This window comes from Oryzias latipes, chromosome 16 (genome assembly GCF_053564925.1).
Source record: "Oryzias latipes strain Hd-rR chromosome 16, Olatipes_Hd-rR_3.1".
Classification (NCBI taxonomy): domain Eukaryota; kingdom Metazoa; phylum Chordata; class Actinopteri; order Beloniformes; family Adrianichthyidae; genus Oryzias; species Oryzias latipes.
The window spans coordinates 6,441,988-6,465,330 of record NC_136252.1 but is presented as its reverse complement, the minus strand read 5'-3'; the positions used below and the strand labels follow the sequence as shown (position 1 = coordinate 6,465,330).

Below are 23,343 nucleotides of genomic sequence, written 5' to 3'. Positions count from 1 at the left end.
TAATTAATGTGCTTGACTCTGAAAAATATGAAATCTGTTTAGACTCACATATATAATAGTAATGGTAGAAAAAATGCTTTAATGTCCAATGTAAAAATATTTTTTGGTGAGGTTGTCTATGTTGAGTTAATTCCGTCTCAACAATCAAAAATTCTCAACTGTAAATATATGCAATCGTACAACATGGGGAAGGTCTAAGGGGCCATTCAATTGGCTGAAAGCGAACACGCCTGCTTTGCTGATGAGTTTGATTGACAGATTAATTAGCCAATGATGACATTAGTTGACCTGCTGCGTCAGGAGAGTCTCAGAATTCACCGCAGGGATTTCTCTCACAAATGTGGGGAGATTCACAAATGAGAGGGGGATTGTGAATGCACATTCTGCAATTCGCTTGATCTGTGAATTCACATTACAAGTGTACCTAAAAATTACGTTTGTGAAGCGTCTTTTGTGCATTTCTGAAACTTTTATGGTGAATCCCTGAAACATTCATTGTGTGTTTGTAAAACACAGCGTGCACATTTGTGAGAAACAGCGTGGATATGTATGAAACACTTTTTGTACATTTGTGAAACTTTTAGTGTGCATGTGTGAAACACAAAATTTGTGTTTGTGAAAAACAGGGTGTGCATTTGGGAAACACAATATGAGCATTTCCAAATTTATATTGCACATTTGCATAAATTAACGTTGTAAATCAGTGCGTTTGTATTTGTGAAACAGATTGTGTGTATTTCTGATTATTGAAACTGAATTATCTCCGCATGTCTAGCCATCTAACCACAGTGAACATGCACAGGATAAACATTTTTTTTGGAATCAAACAAATAATGTATTATAAGTTATATTTTAGTGTAATAAACATATTTTAATATATTTTCTTCATAATTTAAATAAAGTATATAAATATAAAAAAATAACTGCCTGAAAAAGGATTTTCATGGTTGTTCACCTATAGTAATGCATTTTTGCTATGACAATGTAAAACCCTGGTTTTTGTGAAGTAATTTTAAAACACATTCAGTAATTTCAGTATTAAAGTATCAATTGAAGGATTGAATACCATTCAAATCAAGCATGATGTAGCTTCATGCAATGTCATTCTCTCATTAACACATTTTTTGTGGTCCAGGTCAAAACTCAAATGATGAGGAAATCTGTGAGTCGCTTCATTAAATCAGGTCCCTCCTGGTTCTGTTATGACCCGCCCTCACCCTGCTACTGGATTGGATGAATTTAGCTTTAATTTACAGCTTTAATTACACCTGGAATCATTCATTATTAAATAAAAGTGGCTAAAAAATATATAATAATGAACACTTAACATAGTTCTACCTTTATGTTCTGGTGGGACCTGTTTGTCACCAACTTTATAAAAAGGTCTCTATAAAAAAATCTTGTCAGACATTGCACTAACAGGACACTTAAAGACGACATCATTCTTTGATTATTTTGATTAGATTAGTTCCATAGCTTGAGCAGCATACATCCTACAAGCCTTTAATGATACTTTCCATCTCATCTGATTATTTAATTTGTAATGAATCCCTGCTGTGGTATTACCAAGGATACACTCGCTCAATTTGACATGGTGGATGTTCATGACTGACATGCAAGACTGTAATCTGACAGTGTGAGGCAGAGGAAAGGTGGATTTGCAGACTCACATGCAAGGCAGCCAGTAACAGACTGATTCAAACACTGTCTGGCCTGTATGGAGGCTGAAAGTAGAGACAGACAGAAGGAGTGCAGATAAACGAAGCAAAGCTGGGGGAAAAAAGGGCTTATTAGAAACAAAGATTTGTTTCAAACATTAACTAAATTTTTTAGACAAGATTGTTTAAAAAAAACTGTGTGTGGAATAATATGACACATAATTGATTAGATCAGTTTAACTTCATGGATTAAATATGTAAACTAGATTACAGAAATATCAATCACTCAGAAATCTGGAGAAAAATAAAAAATGTTTAAGCTTGAGATCTTTTTGTCTTTGGCTCTCCTGCCGCTCTTGCTTTTACTCCACTGTTTAATCAGCCTCTGGTGGATGCAGATATTGACTGAAGGTCAGTATTCTGCTCAGGGTTGGTAGCCTGCCAGGCCCAGACAAATGCACATGTGCTTGTTGGACGTGCTAGTGTGTGTAATGGCTGACCAATACACACACACACCAGCTAGTTTTGCCCTCTGTTTCCATGATTAGGATGAAATCAGCTTCTTTAGAGAGGCTGGCTAATACCTGTTAAAATCTGGACATCCTCTTAAACGTGCTGGCTGTGCACAGTGTTTATTGTCATGCCCATGACTTAAAGGCTCGCAGCAAAGATGGAAACCCATGTTTTACAACCAGTGGAAGCTTCACAGCAATGTGGCACATGTTTAATTCCTAATTTCTCACTGGTCCTGGTGTACCAGATCCGCTGACTTGATGCTGGCAGTTGTGACTGGATGGAAAAAAAAAATACATGTTTAACGTATTTACTTAAAGTAAGCAGAAAAAAATAAGAAAACGGGCTTATCTAGAAAGAAAAACTACAAGCTCCTATTAATAAATAGACTGGATTTTAGCAGAGGACACAACAAAGTTGCATCTTTGTAAATATATACAGAAGTAAATAGCCATACTTGTATCATTTATAAGGCCCACGCCTATTCAAATGTTGTTCTTAGCATGTTCTTGTGGGATTTTTCTGATGATGGAGGACATATATGAACAAAATTAAGGTTAAAATTGCAATTCTGAGTATTTATTCATTTAAATCATGGTAAATGAGGAGCAGAAGAAAAAATGCCACTGGAAATGGCTTGTTGGTGAGATGTAGAAGCTAAGTGGCCAGCCACAAGCTCCCCGCTCCGCTCCATTTTGATGCATCCACTTGACAACTAGAAATATGTACGTCTTTGTTTCCTTCGTGTACCATGTATGACTTACATTTACATAGAATTTACAATTTGATTTAATTTAAGTACGGTTAAACTCATTGAAAACCACAGACAAGACTTAGTCGCCAAATGTGAATGCATTTATAATGTACAGTCAACACAAAAACCACAATATATGCAACAAAGGAATATTTGAGTCCTGAGGATCATCAACAATTTCATTTCAACGAGTACTCACATAATTCATAATTCAACATTATTTATCAAGTAGAAAAATAGTTCATTTTAACCAAATAGAATCATAAGCTAACAATTGATTTAAGCCTCAATCATGACTTCACTCACTAGTTCATGTTTTTCTCAATCGTGCTGATTCAAATCCTGGCTTCAGGTAATGAATGCCAATCTGCAGCAGCGGTACACAGCCTAGCTCCCCCATGCATACACACCTGTTGGTGCTTTGACATTCCTCGAAAACGAAAGCCACGTCACATTAGGACTAATAGTCTTGCGGTATTTACACAGTGTAAGGGAACCGGCAAGTTTAATGCGACAGCACAGAATTTCATTAGAAGCATTTCATCTGGGTTACATTTGTCTGAGCTGGTATCTGACGCAAATCTGTACAACTGTGTAATTCCAATATTGCTGTGAGCTTGCGTGAGATAGTGTAAACAGATGGATGATGGGAAGTGGGGGCGGGCTTACTCCTAGCTAACAGTACCACCCACAACTCAAAAGTGAATTTCTAATGAACTCCTGCTTTTTAGCAGAAACTCTGTCCTAGAAAATGATACAGGAGTTTAAACTAGTAAGGGCATGATCATAATTGGGAAGCAAATCTCCCAATCAACCCTGAACAACAATGGGTTCTTTATTGCCCCAGGTGGTCAGATGAAGTCTTTTTAACTTAAGGTAATGTGTGTGTACACACATATTAGACACTATTCCAAATAACTTTTTTCCTCAATGAGTCATTTTGGCACATACCTTTTGAAACAACACTAAGCTAATGTCCATGACTGATGGGAAGGTAGGTGAACTACCTACCTTTCATGTTTTTTGTCTTTTGTTGCGAGAAAGCAGAGATAAGAAGACCACAGTGTTTTTATTAGTATCACTATGTTTAATCCAATAAGTTTATTTTTGACCTTCATTTCCTGTGATGTGACTCAACATTCTAGATGTCCTGTCATTGAGTTCACATGCAGCTTTATTGTGCTCTTTTTTAAAAAAAATTGTGTGTAATTATATTTTCACAGAAATACTTGTAGCCTGTGTCTGATCTTTAGGGCATATGTGGACATTTACCTGCTACCTTTACTCATCTGTGTGACTTCCTCCTACTTTAGAGCTCTCTAGTCATTCCATCGATGACCCTTCTTCACCAAACATACACATAAAGATTGTCTGATCCTCTGTCTTGATTATGACACACTCAGAAACTCTTACTTTGAGTGCGCTGCCTTTGCTGCTTTGCCTTTGAGCCCATGTTTTCTTTAGAATATGACTATACATCTGTATTAAGTAATCAAGTGAGCACAAAAGCACCAGTGCAACTCACAGGAGCTGTGGTTTACTCCACCCATAGATTTTTTTTGCAGTGTAGATCAGTGGTAAGTGGACCTGTGGTACAATCACAATCATTGACTGTATATGAGAAATGGACCAAGTCAGAAGTCAGCGTGACATCACCCCTAGAAAATGACTTACTTCTGGCTCCAACCAAATGAAGTCAATTCAGTCGCCACTTTTTCTTGCTACGGACGTCACCATGTTGGAGCCGGGAATTGGCATGAAGTAGTGATTGGTCTGAGTCAACGATTCCATGGCAACTACTTTCACCAATCAAGAGTTTTGGAAGTACACAGCACTACCACTTTTACTAAATAGGTAAAAAGGAAGTTGTTGATTGCTAAGAGATGTTGCAGGAATATGTGTGTCAATTGGACAGCCAACTTGGAGCTTATGGAGACTTCTTTTTCTGCATGCAGAAATAAATATCATATATAGCTATGGAAAACTGTTCATATCACTGTTTCAGATATTCACTTCTCTATTGAGAATACTTTATGGTGAATACTCACACAGAAAATATAGATATCAAGTGGTAACAGACAAAAGAAGATGACTGCAGACAGTTTTTATCCAAAGTACCCGCTTCTTCATTTCTCACTTCTTTTTTTCCTATTTGCATTTCCTCTAACCTTTTGATGGAGCAAAACAAATGTCCTGGGAATTGATGACTGCTCAATACATGTTCTTGATACCTGCAGTTTTTTTGTTTTACTTCATTTCAGCTCGAAGGATTTTTTGGTGGTAGAAAATAACACCACTGGTTAAAAAAAGGACATGGACACTCCTTTATTCCTCATTCAATAACCCTCTGTTATGGAAAACACAACACTCTGTCTCATAAGGGCCCAACAAATTCATATTACCCCTAATCAGTGACAAAATCAAGGATAAGAATTAACATGGTTGGTCTCAATCAGTTCAAAACACATCAGAAAATAAATAAATAAAAACAATTAAAAAAATAACTTAAATGACTACAGAAGATGAAGCAATGCTCCCATCATGCTTAGTGCATGATGGAAGCCAGCAGCCTGGTCAAGCCTGAGGTTCTGAAACAACATGTCACAAAAAACCCCCACAACAGTTGTGTATGTTGATTATAATGCTTGACGTGATATAAATGTTCCATCAACATGTCACTACCTTTTTTGTTTTGTGTTTTAGAAAGGTTTAGACTGACGTTTTCCCCTTTTAGAAGCAAATCTGACAGTTCTGTCCAATATTTTTTGAGACTACCAGCTGCTATAAAATACTGCAGCCACTGGGGAACACTTTCAAAGTTTCCATATGCTGGTCCCAAATCCCATTGAATGCAGAGGTTTAGGTCCATTCAGGGACCTTCATTGTAAAAAACTGAAGCCAAAGTCACATGTGCATTGTGGGGTGTTTTCTCTCTGCCAGCCGCTGACTGTAGTATGTGACAACCGAACTGAGTTACCCCCTCCCTGTTGGCGTTCTAGACATTAGAAGTCAAAATCCAGTAACGCCTATTAAGAAATGAACAGCTATTACTCATTACGTATTAGTCATTCTATTGGTCATAACAACCGTTCTTGCTTTGATAATTCTTTTTATATGATTTTTTTCACGATATTTTTTCTGTAGTGAAAGTTATTCAAGTTGTAAACCGACCAATCAGATTCCTCAATGAAATGATGGGTTCAAAATGTTTGACAGGTTCTCTTCAGCCTGCTTTCGAGGGGTATGACCTTCCACCAAGCTCACACCTGATTGGCGGGTGTGGTTGCCATTGAAACGTTGACTCAGACTGATCCGGACCAATCACTGCTTACTAATGTAGCCCCGAGAAGAAAAAAGAGGAGGATTAAACAAATTAATTCCATAAATGATCAATATTATTATTAATATTGATATTACAAAGTTACTAAAAGGAATATGTTTGAATAAGTCTAGAAGATGACACAGATTTAACCAGAAGGAAATGGGTTAAGTGTAAATAACAAGGTTATTGTTGTTTATTGAATGATGTTGATTATGGGTTTACTGTAAATAACAATGTTATTGTTGTTTATTGATTTGTTTTGGATTATGTAACCTCATCAGCGTCAGTTCACAGGACTATATCTTATTTTGAAGAAATGCGGAGTGTTCTGTGGAGTGTTCTTTGGTTTTGATTGGACTAAGCTGATTGGCTGAGGAGAGGATCGGAAAAAAGAAGAAAAAAGGTCTGGACGTGGAAGCACGCGGGGAGGTGGAGAAGAAGACGGGAAAAAATAAACTTTCTGCAGGCCAAAGTCAGGAGGAAAACTTGAGAGTGGTTTCCCGTGACAGAAAAGGTGACGGAAAGTTTCCCGTTTTGGAGTTTCTCACTTGAGCGTGAACCGGAGTCCACGGAGCGGAGCTGCAGCGCTGAGGACGTTGGATTTTCCCCGCGACGGACGACAGGTGCTGTGGAAGGGCGGAGCAACGGCTAAAGCTGCACGGAGAACGCAGGAAGGCTTTGCACGGAAGGCTAAGGAAGTCGGTGATTTTTTTTTCAGGCCTGCAACGAGGGTTTTTCCCCCGGGGGTAATAACTGACTGTGTGAATGAGTGAGTGAGTATGGGCCCAGTTTGTTATTTTTCATGACGTGGTGAAGTATTGCAATATCTGTGTTTGAAACAAACTTTTGAAACGAACTTTTAAAACCAGTTTATGAATGTTCAGTTAAGTTGTGAAATTTACATTTACTCAAGGTTCATATTTTTTTTTCCCCGTTTAAGAGGAAGAGTATAAAAACCAGATATATTGACCAATATTTTTGTTTGTTTTGAGGGTCAACTCTTTATTTTATTAAACCTGAAACTGTGTTCAGTTTAAATGGTTGTCTGGTGTCATACTTTTTAGGAAGACGTACTTGTCTACTGTGAGTTCTGTGACGTTGTAACTCTTTAGATTTAAATAGGTAACCCGATTGGGAGCTACCATAGCTCAACGAACCCAATCCCCCCATCACGACTCCGTAGGTTACCATTTTGTTAAAGTATTGCTGAGTGATGGGGCTACATAAATGGAGGCACCGCTGGGATAAATTTTGAGTTGTTATAGTTTTCCTGACCCAGACAACCAGTAGGCCAGAGAAAGTCAACACAAAGACTAATTTCTCAACATTGGGGTTGTTTTATTTTAACTCAAGTTTGGGTTATTATTCAAATTCAAATTAAGCATTGTGTGTAAACATCAGAGGTATCATTTACCTTAGTGATCATTAAAAGCAAATAAAATGTCTCAGTTATTACATTGGTGTAAAGGTGAGGGTATTGACCCTATACATGCCATTTTAGTCAAAGATGTCCCAGAGGACACCGATGTTGGTGTTATTAAAGAAACCTTGCAGAGCATTAAAGCTCTTGGACGTGTGAAAGTCAGAGGCAGGATGTTTGATCCTAAGAGCCAACGTTTAACGGTTTTATGTGAGTGTAGAGAACCAGTAAACACTAAAGCTATCCCCTTGGATGTGTTGGCCGATGGTAGTGAGTCCCCTTGGAGGATTTTCGGGCATTCTGAGGTTGAGAGTAACCGTACCGACCAGGTAGACAGTGATGAGTTACAGAGTCAACCACCCGACCTTAATCTCTCCTTCCCCCTTCAAGCATCCAGTCCGGAAGCTATCATTAGAGCGGTAGGGGATGTGTTGCAGCTGGCATCGAGGCCAGGCAGTGATGCGGGTACTTTTAGGAGGTTGCGCACATTCTCAGGGGTGGTTCCAACACCACTTGGAGAGGAACATTTGGAGAACTGGCTGGAACAGGCTAGGCTGATGATAGAAGAGTATGATCGGCCAGACAAAGAAAAGAAAATTAGAATAATGGAAAGTGTAAAGGGTCCGGCATTGGAGATCCTGCAAGCGGTCAGGTTCAATAACCCTGATGCTACGTCACAAGACTATCTTGATGTGGTGGAAAACACTTTCGGCACACCAGAAACTGGGGAAGAACTCTACTTTTCATTCAGGATGTTGGGACAGCAGTCTGGCGAAAAGCTTTCAGAATTTCTTCGAAGGATGGAGAGGGTTCTCAATAAAGTGGTCCAGAAAGGGGGCCTGCAACCAGCTGTCAAAGACAGGACACGTCTTGACCAGCTCATTAAAGGTGCCACTAGGGCCGACATGATGATTTTAACTCTAAGGTTAAGAGAGCGACGAAGCAATCCACCTACTTTTGTGCAGTTGTTAAATGAGATACGCATTGAAGAGGAGCATGAAGCTTCTCGGCGTAGACTGAACCCCACCAAATCAGTGCATGTCAGAAGTGCTGCGGTAACAGCAGATAAGGGAGTTGAAGACCTTAATGCCGAGGTTGAAAACCTTAAGAGGCAAGTGAATGAGCTCACTGTAAGGTCAGCCATGCCATGTTCCCCGTCCACTGATGTGTCAGAGATGACTATTGAGCCATCAGGAGGAGACAAAGGCCTCCAGGCCCTCAAGAAAGAAGTGGTTAGATTACGAAAGCAGGTTTCTGTGTTATCTGTCAAGCCTACAGTAGCTGAAGCAACCCCACCAAGCCAAGAGACTTCCTTTCGGCCTTCGCGACCTAGATCCACATCACAGCGAGAGTCCAGAGATTTTTTTTGTTATCGTTGTGGGGAAGATGGGCATTTTTCCAGCAAGTGTTCTGCTCCAGAAAATTATCCCCTGGTAATACAAAAACTGATCAGTGCTCAACGTAAGGGCAAGGCAAACCAAAGGGGCCCCAAAACTACTGCTGAGGGGAGTACCACCAATGCACATGTTAAAAGAAATGCTGCGAGCGTGCATAGTAATAGTTTGCCAGAAGGACTAGTAGGTCCACAATCTACCACTAGGGTGAAGGTTAATGGCACTCCTTGCGTTGCCCTTCTAGATAGTGGTTCACAGGTAACTGTGGTGTTTGACAGTTGGTATGCTAAGCACCTGTCACATGTACCCCTACATCCAGTGTCTGGATTAGCCATTTGGGGGCTAAGCGAGTCGGAGAGTAGTTATCCGTTTAAGGGCTACATCCAAGTTGAGTTGGAGTGTTTTGAAAAGACAAAAGGGAGGGGCACGCCTATTCAGGTGCTGGCCCTAGTGTGCCCTGACCCACGGTGCTCAGATACACTACCAATGTTGATAGGCACCAATGTAACCAGAGTATGGCCACCACCCGCAAACTGTGAAAATGAGAGCTCACATAATGTTAACACAACAAGCATTTGTGTGACAGGGCCAAAGTTGAAAGCCCAAGACACATTAAATCTGCTTCCAGCCGAGGTGAGTGACAACCCTGTGGCTGAAGTAAGGTGGGTGGGACCAGGTCCGCTGGTCATTCCAGCAGGTAAAGACCATCTAGCTGTCTGTAAGGTCACAGAGAGGTACGCGGTGGGAGACACCATTTTAATAACTGAACGGGCGTCTTCCCCAGCCCTCCCTCCAGGGGTGTTGGTGCAGCCAACTGTATTATTCTCTAAGAAACTGGATAAAGACAAATTTCTTGTTTTATTACGCAATGAGTCCCTAAAAGACACTGCTATTCCAAAAGGCACCGTGCTGGCACGGCTGTGTGTAGCTGACACAGTGACTGAGGTCCTGGGTGAAAAAAACAGTACGTCCCGCCAGATTAACCCAGCCTTGTTTAACTTTGGTGACTCACCGATCCCAAATGAATGGAAAGAAAGGCTAAGACAGAAGCTGTCTGAACGGTCAAATGTTTTTTCAACTGATGAGTGGGATGTGGGTTTAGCTACAGGTGTGGAACATTGTATAAGACTGAAAGATGAAACCCCATTCAGGGAACGGTCTCGTCGCATAGCGCCTGCTGATCTAGAGGACATGCGCCGCCACCTGCAAGGGCTTTTGGCGGCAGGTATAATAAAGGAATCCAGAAGTCCATATGCGTCACCGATTGTTTTGGCGCGGAAGAAAAGTGGGCAGCTGCGCATGTGTGTGGACTACCGAACGCTGAATCGTAGGACAATACCCGATCAGTACACGGTGCCACGGATTGATGACGCATTGGATTGTCTATCCGGAAGCAAGTGGTTTTCTGTGCTTGATTTGCGAAACGGTTATTACCAAATACCCATGGCAGAAAAGGATAAAGAAAAGACTGCTTTCATATGTCCCCTTGGGTTTTATCAATTTGAAAGAATGCCCCAAGGGATCACTGGAGCTCCTTCAACATTCCAGCGACTAATGGAAAAAGCAGTAGGAGATATGCACATGCTGGAAGTCATTGTGTATCTGGATGATTTGATTGTATTTGGCAAAACCCTGGAGGAACATGAACAAAGGCTTCTCAAAGTTATTGACCGTCTGGAAGAGACTGGCCTTAAGCTGTCTCTAGACAAATGTCAATTTTGTCGTCCCCAAGTCACCTATGTGGGACATGTTGTCTCTGAAAAGGGCATTTCCACAGATCCAGCCAAGGTGGAAGCTGTGGCTAAATGGAAGCAGCCCACTGATCTCCCTTCATTGCAGTCCTTTTTAGGATTCTGTGGGTATTACCGTCGCTTCATTAAAGGCTACTCCATCGTTGTCCGGCCACTGACAGAGTTGTGTAAAGGTTACCCGCCAACCCAGAAAAAAAACAAATCTGGGAAAACACCGGTGAAGTTTTATCATAAGGTTAATGAACCTTTTGGGGAAAGGTGGGATGAATCTTGTACAGAGGCTTTTCAGCAGATTCTGCAGTGCTTAACAAATGCGCCGGTCTTGGCATTTGCTGATCCCTCCAAGCCGTATGTCCTGCACGTGGATGCCAGTTTTCATGGTTTGGGGGCTGTATTAAATCAGGAGCACCCTGAAGGGTTGAGACCAGTGGCTTTTGCTAGTCGGAAGCTCAGTTCGGCTGAACGGAATTACCCGGTGCACCAGCTCGAATTTCTGGCTTTGAAATGGGCGGTGGTGGATAAATTCCACGATTACTTGTACGGGGCACAGTTTGTGGTGAGGACTGACAACAATCCGCTCACCTATGTTCTTACCACAGCAAAACTAAATGCGACGGGTCACCGGTGGCTCGCCGCTCTTTCCACATACAATTTCACTCTTCAGTACCGACCAGGGTCCAGTAACATTGATGCTGACTCGCTGTCTCGCAATCCTGTTGTGGAGACTGAGAATGAGTGGCAAACCATGTCACCCGACAATGTTAGAGCTCTCTGTAAACAGATAAAATGTGAGAGGACCATGGGAGAGGGTACCAGCTATGCAGAGTCATTAGGGGTTTCCCCTCAAGCCATCCCAGAATGCTATGCTTTTCCTACCAGGCTAGACCTGGGTTCTTTGGTTCAGCTAAGCAGAGCAGACCTGATTAAGGCTCAAGATGAAGACCCAATGATTGCGCCCGTGAAAAAGTCACTCTGTGATGGACAAGCTTTTCTCACAGAAAAATGCACTAACTCAGGAGCATTGTTGTTGCAACGGGAGGCTAGTAAGTTGGTGTTGGTTGATGGATTGCTGTACAGAAAAGTGGAGAAACCACTCGGCACAGAAGTACATCAGCTAGTCTTACCCAAAGAGCATGTTGCCAGAGTGCTTAAGTCCATACATGATGAGTCAGGCCATCTGGGGGTAGACAAAACAGTTGAGCTTATCCGAAATAGGTTTTACTGGCCGAAGATGGGAGCAGAGGTGGAACAATATGTAAAGACATGTGGGAGGTGTATCACACGCAAAGCTCTACCACAGAGAGCAGCACCGTTGAAACAGATTACTAGCAAGGGGCCATTGGATTTGGTGTGTATTGATTTTTCTGTCCCTTGAGCCTGATTCGCAGGGATATGCTAATATCTTGGTGGTGACAGATCATTTCACGCGGTATGCGCAAGCATTCCCAGCCAAAGACCAGCGGGCATCCACGGTAGCTAAGATTCTCTGGGACCGGTACTTTGTCCATTATGGACTTCCTGCACGAATCCATTCCGACCAGGGACGGGATTTCGAAAGCAAGCTGATTAAAGATCTGCTTAAAATGCTGGGGATTCGTAAGTCCAGAACATCACCATACCATCCTCAAGGTGACCCTCAACCTGAGAGATTTAATCGTACACTGTTGTCAATGTTGGGTACCCTGGAGTTGAAGCATAGGCGACAGTGGAGTCGACATGTCAGTCAGTTGGTGCATGCCTACAATTGCACCCAAAATGAAACCACGGGGTACTCTCCATACCGTTTGATGTTTGGGAGGGAAGCTCGACTGCCAGTCGATATCTGTTTTGGGGTGCCTGAGGAAAGGGGGCAGGGTTTAACTTACACTCAGTATGTTACCAAACTGAGAACAGATCTGCAGCAGGCCTACGATCTAGCTACAGAAGCAGCAGACAAAAAACAGCAGAGAAACAAGCAAGCCCATGACAAGCATGTTAAAGAGCAGACCTTGGAGAAAGGAGACCGGGTGTTGCTTAGAAACTTTGGTCTCACAGGTAAACACAAACTAAAGGAGAAATGGAAGACAATGCCATACATTGTTATTGAGAGGTTACCACACTTGCCAGTCTACAGAGTGAAACCAGAGAGGGGACTGGGGGTGGAAAAAACGGTACACCGCAACCATTTGCTACCTATTGGTAGCCTAGTCCGGCTGCCTGTTGAGGATGAAACAGACTCTGTGCAAAGACCAGTCACAAGAGGTAGGCTGAAGTTGTCTCAGAAACCAGTACAGCCAGTCAATGATGATGCACTATCTTCCTCAGATTCTGAGGTTGAGGAGGTAACCACCACATTAACCCGTCCAGTAACGTTAGGAGAGTTCTTTAGACAACCGGAGTTGTTATCAAAAGACCGCACTCCTGCCAGCCAAGAGATGCCTACGACCTCATCCAAGGAGAATTTGGATGAAGCTGAGTTATTCCCAGCCACTCCGGACATTTCTGATGTTTGTCTAGGCCCTGACCTTGGGTTAGATGGGGAAGACCAGGGAAGTAGCGACCTTCCAGTGGGAAGAGAGGAGGTGGCTGTAGAACGCTCCAAGAGGCTCAAAAAACCAGTTGTTAGACTTAGTTACGATGTACTAGGTCAACCTTCCAACCAGCCTATGACGATTTTAAGTTGTGGAGTGCTGGTTGGCAGTGGAACTTATGGAGACTCAAGAACTCATCCTTGTAACACCTCGTGGTGCCATCCGATGGCATTGTGTTCCTACTGTGTTAACATCTGTCAGCTTACACTCTAAACTGTGTTTAGGTTAGCTGGACCTAACTGTTTGATGGGGACATCAAACATTTTAGAAGGGGGTGAGTGTAGCCCCGAGAAGAAAAAAGAGGAGGATTAAACAAATTAATTCCATAAATGATCAATATTATTATTAATATTGATATTACAAAGTTACTAAAAGGAATATGTTTGAATAAGTCTAGAAGATGACACAGATTTAACCAGAAGGAAATGGGTTAAGTGTAAATAACAAGGTTATTGTTGTTTATTGAATGATGTTGATTATGGGTTTACTGTAAATAACAATGTTATTGTTGTTTATTGATTTGTTTTGGATTATGTAACCTCATCAGCGTCAGTTCACAGGACTATATCTTATTTTGAAGAAATGCGGAGTGTTCTGTGGAGTGTTCTTTGGTTTTGATTGGACTAAGCTGATTGGCTGAGGAGAGGATCGGAAAAAAGAAGAAAAAAGGTCTGGACGTGGAAGCACGCGGGGAGGTGGAGAAGAAGACGGGAAAAAATAAACTTTCTGCAGGCCAAAGTCAGGAGGAAAACTTGAGAGTGGTTTCCCGTGACAGAAAAGGTGACGGAAAGTTTCCCGTTTTGGAGTTTCTCACTTGAGCGTGAACCGGAGTCCACGGAGCGGAGCTGCAGCGCTGAGGACGTTGGATTTTCCCCGCGACGGACGACAGGTGCTGTGGAAGGGCGGAGCAACGGCTAAAGCTGCACGGAGAACGCAGGAAGGCTTTGCACGGAAGGCTAAGGAAGTCGGTGATTTTTTTTTCAGGCCTGCAACGAGGGTTTTTCCCCCGGGGGTAATAACTGACTGTGTGAATGAGTGAGTGAGTATGGGCCCAGTTTGTTATTTTTCATGACGTGGTGAAGTATTGCAATATCTGTGTTTGAAACAAACTTTTGAAACGAACTTTTAAAACCAGTTTATGAATGTTCAGTTAAGTTGTGAAATTTACATTTACTCAAGGTTCATATTTTTTTTTCCCCGTTTAAGAGGAAGAGTATAAAAACCAGATATATTGACCAATATTTTTGTTTGTTTTGAGGGTCAACTCTTTATTTTATTAAACCTGAAACTGTGTTCAGTTTAAATGGTTGTCTGGTGTCATACTTTTTAGGAAGACGTACTTGTCTACTGTGAGTTCTGTGACGTTGTAACTCTTTAGATTTAAATAGGTAACCCGATTGGGAGCTACCATAGCTCAACGAACCCAATCCCCCCATCACGACTCCGTAGGTTACCATTTTGTTAAAGTATTGCTGAGTGATGGGGCTACACTAATAATCTTTGATTCCAACATGGCAGCAATCACTAAGTTAAAACATTGTGACTGAATGACTTAATTTAGTTGAATCCGAAAGTAAACAATTTTCATGGGTGACGTCCAGTTCTCATAAATAGACAATGGAGCCAACCCCTGCAGCCCTTCAGGGGTTGTAGTTTGTTGAATTTGCAGCCCTTTTTGTAACATTAAATGCTCTGCTAAAATTGAATGCTGTGTATTTTTGTGTGTTTAGTTTGCGCAGGGCGAGTTCAACTTCAGCAGATTTGACCTAAATGTGATGCCAGTTTGGAAGAACAACATTACTGGAAATGGTGTCGTGGTCAGCATCATCGATGATGGTAAGTTTTTCATCCACACACCGATGAACTGCCTGTTGTGAATTTTGTTTTTTGTCATAGATGCTTTAGTCTAATACTTTGAGGTGGGTTTTGCAGCACACTATCCACCTCCCCACTCCTCCAAACATGGCACCAAGATCACTTCCTATCAAACTTGTTTAAGTCCCATCACAGTAAGAGTCACTTTTTCTTTGATTGCCAGAACATCAAGTTACAAGGGAAAAGAGAAAACAGCATCTTATGGGCTCATTCATCAAGGACTAATTGAAGGCTCACTATTCTCAAGTACTGATAGAGTTTGAGTAGATGATGGAGGGTGCTGTTTGTGTGTGTCAAAGTCCTCATGACACACTCTTTGGATAGGTCAAGTGCTTGTGTTCTTGCTTCTCTGTGGAAATGAAAGTTTCTTCTACTGTGTTTGTGTGTACTGTGCGGGTACACAGGGTATTTCATACCTTCAGCATCTAATTGTTATGTAGGCTGCTGCTGCTGCTACTGCTACTGTGGTGATGGACAGGCTGGTCCCTGCCCTGTTGGGTTCACAGTATCTGTGCTTTTTAGTAGTTTCAATGAAATGTTTCTGATGAACCCCGTGACCTTATGAGCTGCTGTGCTTATGGGAATCAATCTGAATGTTTTGAAAATATAACTTCTGTTCTTCTGCTCATGGCTAAACCTGGGTTAGGTTATGCTGTGGTTAGTCTAAGAGATAAACTGGTTGAAGTCAGAGCTAAAGTGTGAGTTATATTGTTCAAATTATTAAAAACCCTTGTGTTACCATGCTATAGATATTCAGTTTGTGCGTGGGTGCGGAGGTGTCTAGGGGTGTTCGATGGGGTGGGTGGGGGTTGTTGTTGGGGTGAAGGGTGGTGTGGAATGAGCAAGCAAGCAATAGAGAGGGAGAAATAAATTAGAGGAAGGATATAGAGGGAAATGTCAGGAGAAGGCAAGAGCAAAAAAGATTCAGAGGGGGTAATTGTATACGTGTAAATTTATGTGGGTGTGCATGCATGAGTGTGTGCACGGGTGAGAGTATTAGACTTGCACCGCTGAATCTCCCCTCCTCCGAGGCTTTTGTACTTTGCTCCACCTCTCTGTATTGATTCCGCTGGGGAAGAACTCTCCCTCTGTCTGTCTCTGTCACTGTCTTCTCTTTTCCCCTTTTTCCTTCCTCCCTTTTTGTTTACTTCCTCTTTTATTTTCATTCCTTTTTTTTCCCCTTTGGTCTTCTTTCCTCCCTTTTCTTCACCCCCTTTTCAGACCGTATGCCTCTCACGGACGAAGAATCATGTACACACTCACCTTTAGCCACCTTCCAATCAATGCTTATTGATTTAAATATCACAATGAAATAATTTTTCTTTCTTTGAGTGAAAGCACTCACGCCTTAAACCTCCTTTAGTGTTGTTCTCCATCTCCATTCTTCAACCCAATCTCTTTGTTTTAGAGGTAATGTAATTGGAGTCTGAAGCCAATCCTTGAAAACCATCAAATCAAATTCAGTGTGCCACTTTCAGTTTATGTGCCTGTGCTGGGGTCTGCTGTGACTCCACTCGCTCGGGCAGTTCTCTCCATGCTGCAGCATTACACATGTAGGAGCTTTTCTTGAATTCCACAGTTCACGGACTTGAGCGTGACAGTTTAAAAGTTCAAATGCCGGTTAAACAGACGCCTCATTAATTAGTTGTGTGTATGCATTGAAATTGGATTTTTACATCTACAGCCGTAATTATTCACCTCCTACTATAAACTAGGGTTATTGACAAAATAAAGAGGGAAAGACAATTGTTAGAACTTGTAGTTGTTAGAAATCAACAACGGGAGTGCCAGCTCCCACCACTTGGCAAATACCACTTTGCCAAGTGGTGAAAGTGAAAGTGATGGCTACTCTGAAGTTCTCAAAAATTTCACTTAGAACCAACTCTGTAAATCTGAAGTATAATTGTGAGGCTGAAACATCCAGTGGTGCCAGAGGCTCATCTTCTCCAGGACGAGTTTCAGATATTTCAATTCAGTCAAACCTGCCTTTCTCCAAAACAACTCTAAACTACCAGGCATGTTTCAGTGTTTTGCTACTTTAAAACATGTCAGCCATGGCACACAGGGTGGTGATTAAGCTATGGTCGGATGTTCTTATGTTAGGTCTTAGTCACATGCACCCGTACAGGATTTGACCTGTGGGTGAATGGGTGCTGCGGGCTTTTGAGTTGTCTGGGCCAATGGTGGGTCATAGGCAGGTGCGACTTCATCTCATGGGGAGAACAGCATTCCTGCAGTTCCATCAGGGCTTGTAAGGTTACCTCAAGGGACGTCGTTAAAACATAACGGACCATGAAATGTAACATGTGATCAGTGTATGGTGAAATATTTGTATATTACATGCACTTATGACGTACAGAAGATGCTGTCGCATGGCGCCCTAACATCACACTCTAGTCGTTAATAAGAGGCACGGAAGGAGCATGCACTTATCACTTGAGCAACACTAATCGGACCCTTGCACAGTGCGCAGGTTTCGAGGAGGTTGAAGAAGTGAAAAATCCCTACGACATGCCTGCATCTCACCTAGTTGACCCTTACCCTTGTGTGTTGTTTAATTGCTCGCTATGACCTGTTGCCTGCAGCATGACAGCAGAAAAACATGCATTAAGAATTTCAATCTGCAGTCTTAAAGAGTGTCCATCTGTGTTCCACTACAGGTTTGCCCATTTTCCACTCACAGACAGCCCGAATCCACCCGAAAGGGCAGTTGTAACTAAGGCATTTGATTCCTACTCTGCCAGTCCATGTGTCCTTGGACAGGACACTGAACCCTACATTGCTACTGGTGGGCGCTAGTGGATGGTAGCTATGCTGCTGTCAGTGTGTGAATGTATGTATGAATGTGAGGATAGAACTGTTCTTTGGGCCTCTAAGAAGGTAGAAAAACACAGAAGAGGTTGACATCACTTAGCTGATCCTTGGGCCTCAAAAAGTCTCAATTTTGCTTAAAGATTTCCTATCTGACAGAACACCTGGAGCTTAATTATAGGTTTACAGTTTTCAGTAGATTCCAATCAACTCTATTCTTTTACTACTTCTTCTACATCAGTGGCTCTCCCTCCTTGCTGTCCTTAATGGACTATGACTGTTATACTGAAAGCGTCTTCACAGGGTCCTCCCATCGTCTGGGCTATGACCAAAATCCTGTCTGACTTGCTCCAGGTGAATTCACTTACTTTGGCGCTGTCTGACTGTTGGTTCAGCAGGAGATATTTTGGCATACACAGCTAGCAAGTTGCACCGTCTGCCAAGAACAAAACGTTTAAACCACTAGCATCCGTAGTCTCAGCACTAAGCTCCACATTTCTAACACCATATAGTTTTCTTGGATCTTGTGTATAACTGTGGGATCTGTAACCTGTCAATAGACATGTGCGAGAGGTAGAACACCTATTTGGAAATAGTTGCTTTCTCAGATGACTTCGTCTTTTAATCCCATCCAGATTGGTAATCTATTCATTTTTATAAAAACAAATTGTGTTTTAAACAGTTTTAAAGGAAAAAAAATCCAAGGAAAAATCCACAAGTAACATGTATCTTCTTATTGTAGAAAAACAAGTTATAAGTTAAATTAGTTGATCAAGATTTTGCTATTCCTCAAACACAACAAAATCAAACAGCAATAAAATATGTACTTTATTATTATGGGTTAATTACGGTGGCCGACAGGGCTCACACTACATACAAATGGAAAAACGCAACGGCATTACCCGAAGCAAGACGAAATTACCCGAAGCACAACGGCATTAAGAGACAGCGCAACGGCATTACCCGAAGCGCGACGAAATTACCCACAGCACGACGACATAACCGCAGCATTAGCATTAAGCTCAGCACAACGGAAATGAGGACTTTTTTTTCCTACCAAAAAAAAAAAAAAAATCAGTTTCAAATTATTCAGCGCTCTTGGGAGCTACATGATATTTGGACAAGATTAGGGTGTTTTCTTACTAGATTACTTACAAATATACGTTTGTCTAAAAAAATAAATTTACTCAGCTCTCCACAGTGACATCTGTATCTAACGCTCTTTGTCTTTTTTTTATTAAGACTTTTAAGTCGTAAATTTACTAGGAAAAAACTCGTAAATTTACAACTTTTTATCTTGTGAATTTATGATTTAAAATCTCCTTTCATTTACAAGAAAAAAGTCATCGATTATGTGGAGCCTTTTGAAGTTTTTTTTTGGATAGGTTTAAAGAAAACAATGAGATTCTGAACCTTTGGCGACTCAAAATCAGATAATTGTCAGTGTAAACCGGTTTTCCGGGGTTCGGTGTCAGTAAAGCGGAGTTTCATATGTAAAATAAGGAGCTCAGAGACACATTTGGGTGTAGACAATCGCTGCAGCCTTTATTTTCCTTTTCATTCACATATCCTGAAGTTCATCTGTCACCTTACGACATGAACCTGTCATCCGAACACCAATGCGGAAGTAAACAGTTTTACATACGCCCCCTCCTCCAGATGAAACGTCCCGTTATAACATATAACAATAAAGAGGAATGAAAATAGTCTGTTATATTAGCATTAGAACGTTGAAAATGCCAGAAAGTGCTCCTCCTCAGACAGAAGTGTCAGACAGACGTAGAGATCTGATCTTTAATGGAGGAAGAAAGGATTCAGGTGGACAGCTGCAGGGATACTGTTGAACCTGCGCGATGACTTCTCTTTTTTTCTTTCTGACTGTGGTCGGAAACGCAAGGGAGATTTTCTCCAGGGCCGAAGACGGATCCTCGTTTGGGGTTCACTTTCCCGTTCGGATCCTCAGCCTCCAGAGCGAGTTAATAAGACAAAATACTTCTTCTGGGGAGGGACAACATCTTTTTATTAAGGTTCTCAGTCTCGATCACACAATATAGACGCAAACTCTCCCGCTCCGCGCTCTCACCCCCCTCTTTCGCCCGTGCTCTCACACATGCACGCGGGGTCTCCAACACACGCACCCACGCACGCAGACACATACACAGCGCGCGCACACTCCATAAAGGCCTGTTCACACCGGGACGAATTTCGCCGGCGATTTTCGCCGACGTTTAACGCCTCGTGACTAAACAAAGGGCACCAACGAGAGTGTGCACACCGACGCGAAAAAACGCCAGGCGTTAAAGCGTCAAAAAAAAAAAAAACGCCTCGGGTTCGTTTTTTTTTTTCGACGCGTCGCGTCGAAATCTACTCGACCAATGAGAACGGCGCTTTTGCTCACGTGTCTGGAGCTTCTGAAGTTACAGTAAAACACAACTTGGGGGCGCTCAAACACAAAACTGCCTTGCTGAGCACACATACCAGCGAAGAAGATAGACGCCAAGTAGCGTCTACACAGCCGCGAAGAAATAATGACGGACATTCTAAAACATCCCCGAACCAAGCACCAGTTGGAGCTACTGGTGCTTGAAATATTGATGTTTTCTTTGTTTGATTCTGACAAGCGTGTAAATACTTGCTCTCTTCTTCTGAGTGAAAAGCGACTTTAAGAAGCGTAAAGTTGCGCAGCGCCACCTTGTGTACAGGAGTATTTCTGTTTTACATTAAGCGCCATCTAACGTCAGGGAATGAAATTGCATGTTCACTCCACTCATCGTCAGCAAAAAACGCCTGGGTGTGAACACAAAAAACGTGGCGAAAAACGCTGGCGAAAAACGCCTGGCGAATATTCGTCCCGGTGTGTACGGGCCTTAACTGTCGCCGTCGGCTTCATCGCCTGCAGAGATCCTGCAAACCACCCATCAAAAAATAAAACATTAATAAATCATAAATCAAGCAAATAAACTTCCAGACATTTGGAACGTTATCAATAAACATTCAGCTCACCTGTTCAACTAAGTTTAGTCGGTCTGCTCTGCTGCTTTGCAGCGTTCACTTGTTGCTGCTGCTGCCCTGTATGCTCACTTCCAATTTAATCTCGTAAAAATACAATTTTTTTCTCATAAATTTACGGTTTAAAATTTCATAATTTTACTTTTTTTGGTGGCCCTAAAATTCTGTCGTACCGAATAGTTTGAATCTGCCAGGCTTTTATTTTTCCCCCGGAAAAAAAGTCATTACTTCCGTTGTGCTGAGCTTAATGCTAATGCTGCGGTTATGTCGTCGCGCTTCGGGTAATGCCGTTGCGCTGTCTCTTAATGCCGTTGTGCTTCGGGTAATGCCGTTGCGTTTTTCCATTTGTATGTAGTGTGAGCCCTGTCGGCCACCGTAGTTAATAGTGAAAGTGTTTATTTATTGGAGGCAGTAATATTTGACTTTCCAATGTTGATAGACAGAAAACATAGAAGGAATTTGCATTATAGGGAAAATAATTTTTATTGGAACATTTAAAAAAAATACTGCTTATTATTATTATGTTTGCTTTTTGAACCACTTATTTTGAAATTATCTGAGATAAACAGGGTTCTGTGAAAGCAAAAATAAATGACATCACATAGTGTTACAAGTGCATCGACATGAGCATGTCTCCTTAACTGATCTTCTGTGGATTATGACAGCTGGAAAGGATCACATTTCCTCAGAGGAAATGGTCATGATCATAAGGACGCCCTCACTGATACGACCTCAGGCCATTTTCATGACATATTGCTTCACCAATGATCCAAAGGCATAAAACAGTTGAAAATTTGATTTTAGAGTTTTCTGAGTCATGTTTAGAAAGTAAAAGAAAGGAAACAGGTAGGAAGTCAATACAAAAACAAAAAAATGTCATTCTTCAGAAAATCTAAATAGCATAGTCTCTTGTGTTATTTGAACAAAAAAGTATCAATGCAAAAATCTGGTAAAAGCAAACACAACACACAAATGACTTATTTTCATTTTTTTATTTGGAGACAGTGTTGGTTAAAGTATGGGTTTATAGTTGCATTTGAAAAAGCCCTACACTGTACTGTGTACTGTGGGGCTGCTGTAAAACAAAGCTGTTTTTATGCTGTCATAATATAGGTTCTACCAGTTGATCTAAGAGGTGTGATAAAAGATTTTATGGCTGATTATAAAGGCTGACAGAGATGCTCTAAGAGCCAGAGTGGATTTTTGAAATTCCTCAGGCTGTTTTGTCTTAACGGGGTGTATCTTAACATTATAAGTATTTACCATCTGCTTGTCATATGTGTTACAGTTTTGGGAAACAGGCGTAGAGAAAAGTTGCAGCTTTGTCAAATCAATTGGAATTTCATACTATTGTGAATTTTGTAGATGAGTGTGGTGCTCTCTTTTGCTGTTGCTATTGTTCAACAGCAGGGGCGCTCACACTTTAGCAGCAAATGAGCTACTTCTGAAACAACTAGCGCTAAATATATACAGTCATTAAAACAACATTGTTAATATTTATGCACATAGACTTAATAAGAAAAGAAGATTTTACAGTCAATCAGACAAATATTTTGGAATAAATGGATAACTTGAGATGAATATGTAAGATTGCAACATGATAAAAACGTTGTCATGTATGTTCGTAGTTGTCGTGTATGGTGCGCCGACAACAGAAACATTCCGTGTGTGTTCTGTTCAAGGTTAGTTTTTTAGTGATTGACTTTTGGCCAGTAGAGAAAAAAAAGGCACATTAGCAACTTCATCTATGGTTAGGAGTCTGGCACTGAACGCTCACACTTTTCTGAAGTTTGTAAGGAAGTAAAACTGTGTATCTGCTAGCAGAGCGTGGCATTCTGTTAAGTGTGGGAACACGCATGTGCAGTGACTTATGTATCAGAGGATGTTCAGTCCGTCATTCTGAACTGTATTAAAGTGACGTACTTCGCAGTGAGGATGATAATTGGCTGACAGCAATTGTATATATATATATATATATGTATCAATGCATCGACTGGTCAATCGCTGTCAATATTTTGGGCGCCGCTGGTTTACAATTACTTACAGTATGAAATGGGGTTAGATGAGGATATTCATCACCAAGGTTGTGTCCAAGTTCCTTCACTACTCACTATTTAGTGCACTAGTGCATTCGCCATTTTGTAGAGCTGTTTAAATCTACAGTTCTAAGTCCCTTAGAAATTTTCCAGATGTCTGCAAAAAACAGTGTACATCAATGCTCACTAGATTGTCAAATATATAGCACAATGCATTGCCTTTTGAACAA

General features: G+C 41.5%; 1 protein-coding gene across 2 annotated transcripts in view; it reads left to right on the top strand.

Annotated features, from left to right (window-relative positions):
- Nucleotides 1-23,343, top strand: part of LOC101161187 (neuroendocrine convertase 1-like) — a 262,077-nt gene that overhangs the window by 29,978 nt on the left and 208,756 nt on the right. For both annotated transcript variants that reach the window (XM_020709885.3, XM_078933774.1), the window contains one exon: nt 15,113-15,218. In XM_020709885.3, coding sequence (XP_020565544.1) covers nt 15,113-15,218 — 106 coding nt within the window. The remainder of the gene's footprint in view (nt 1-15,112; nt 15,219-23,343) is intronic.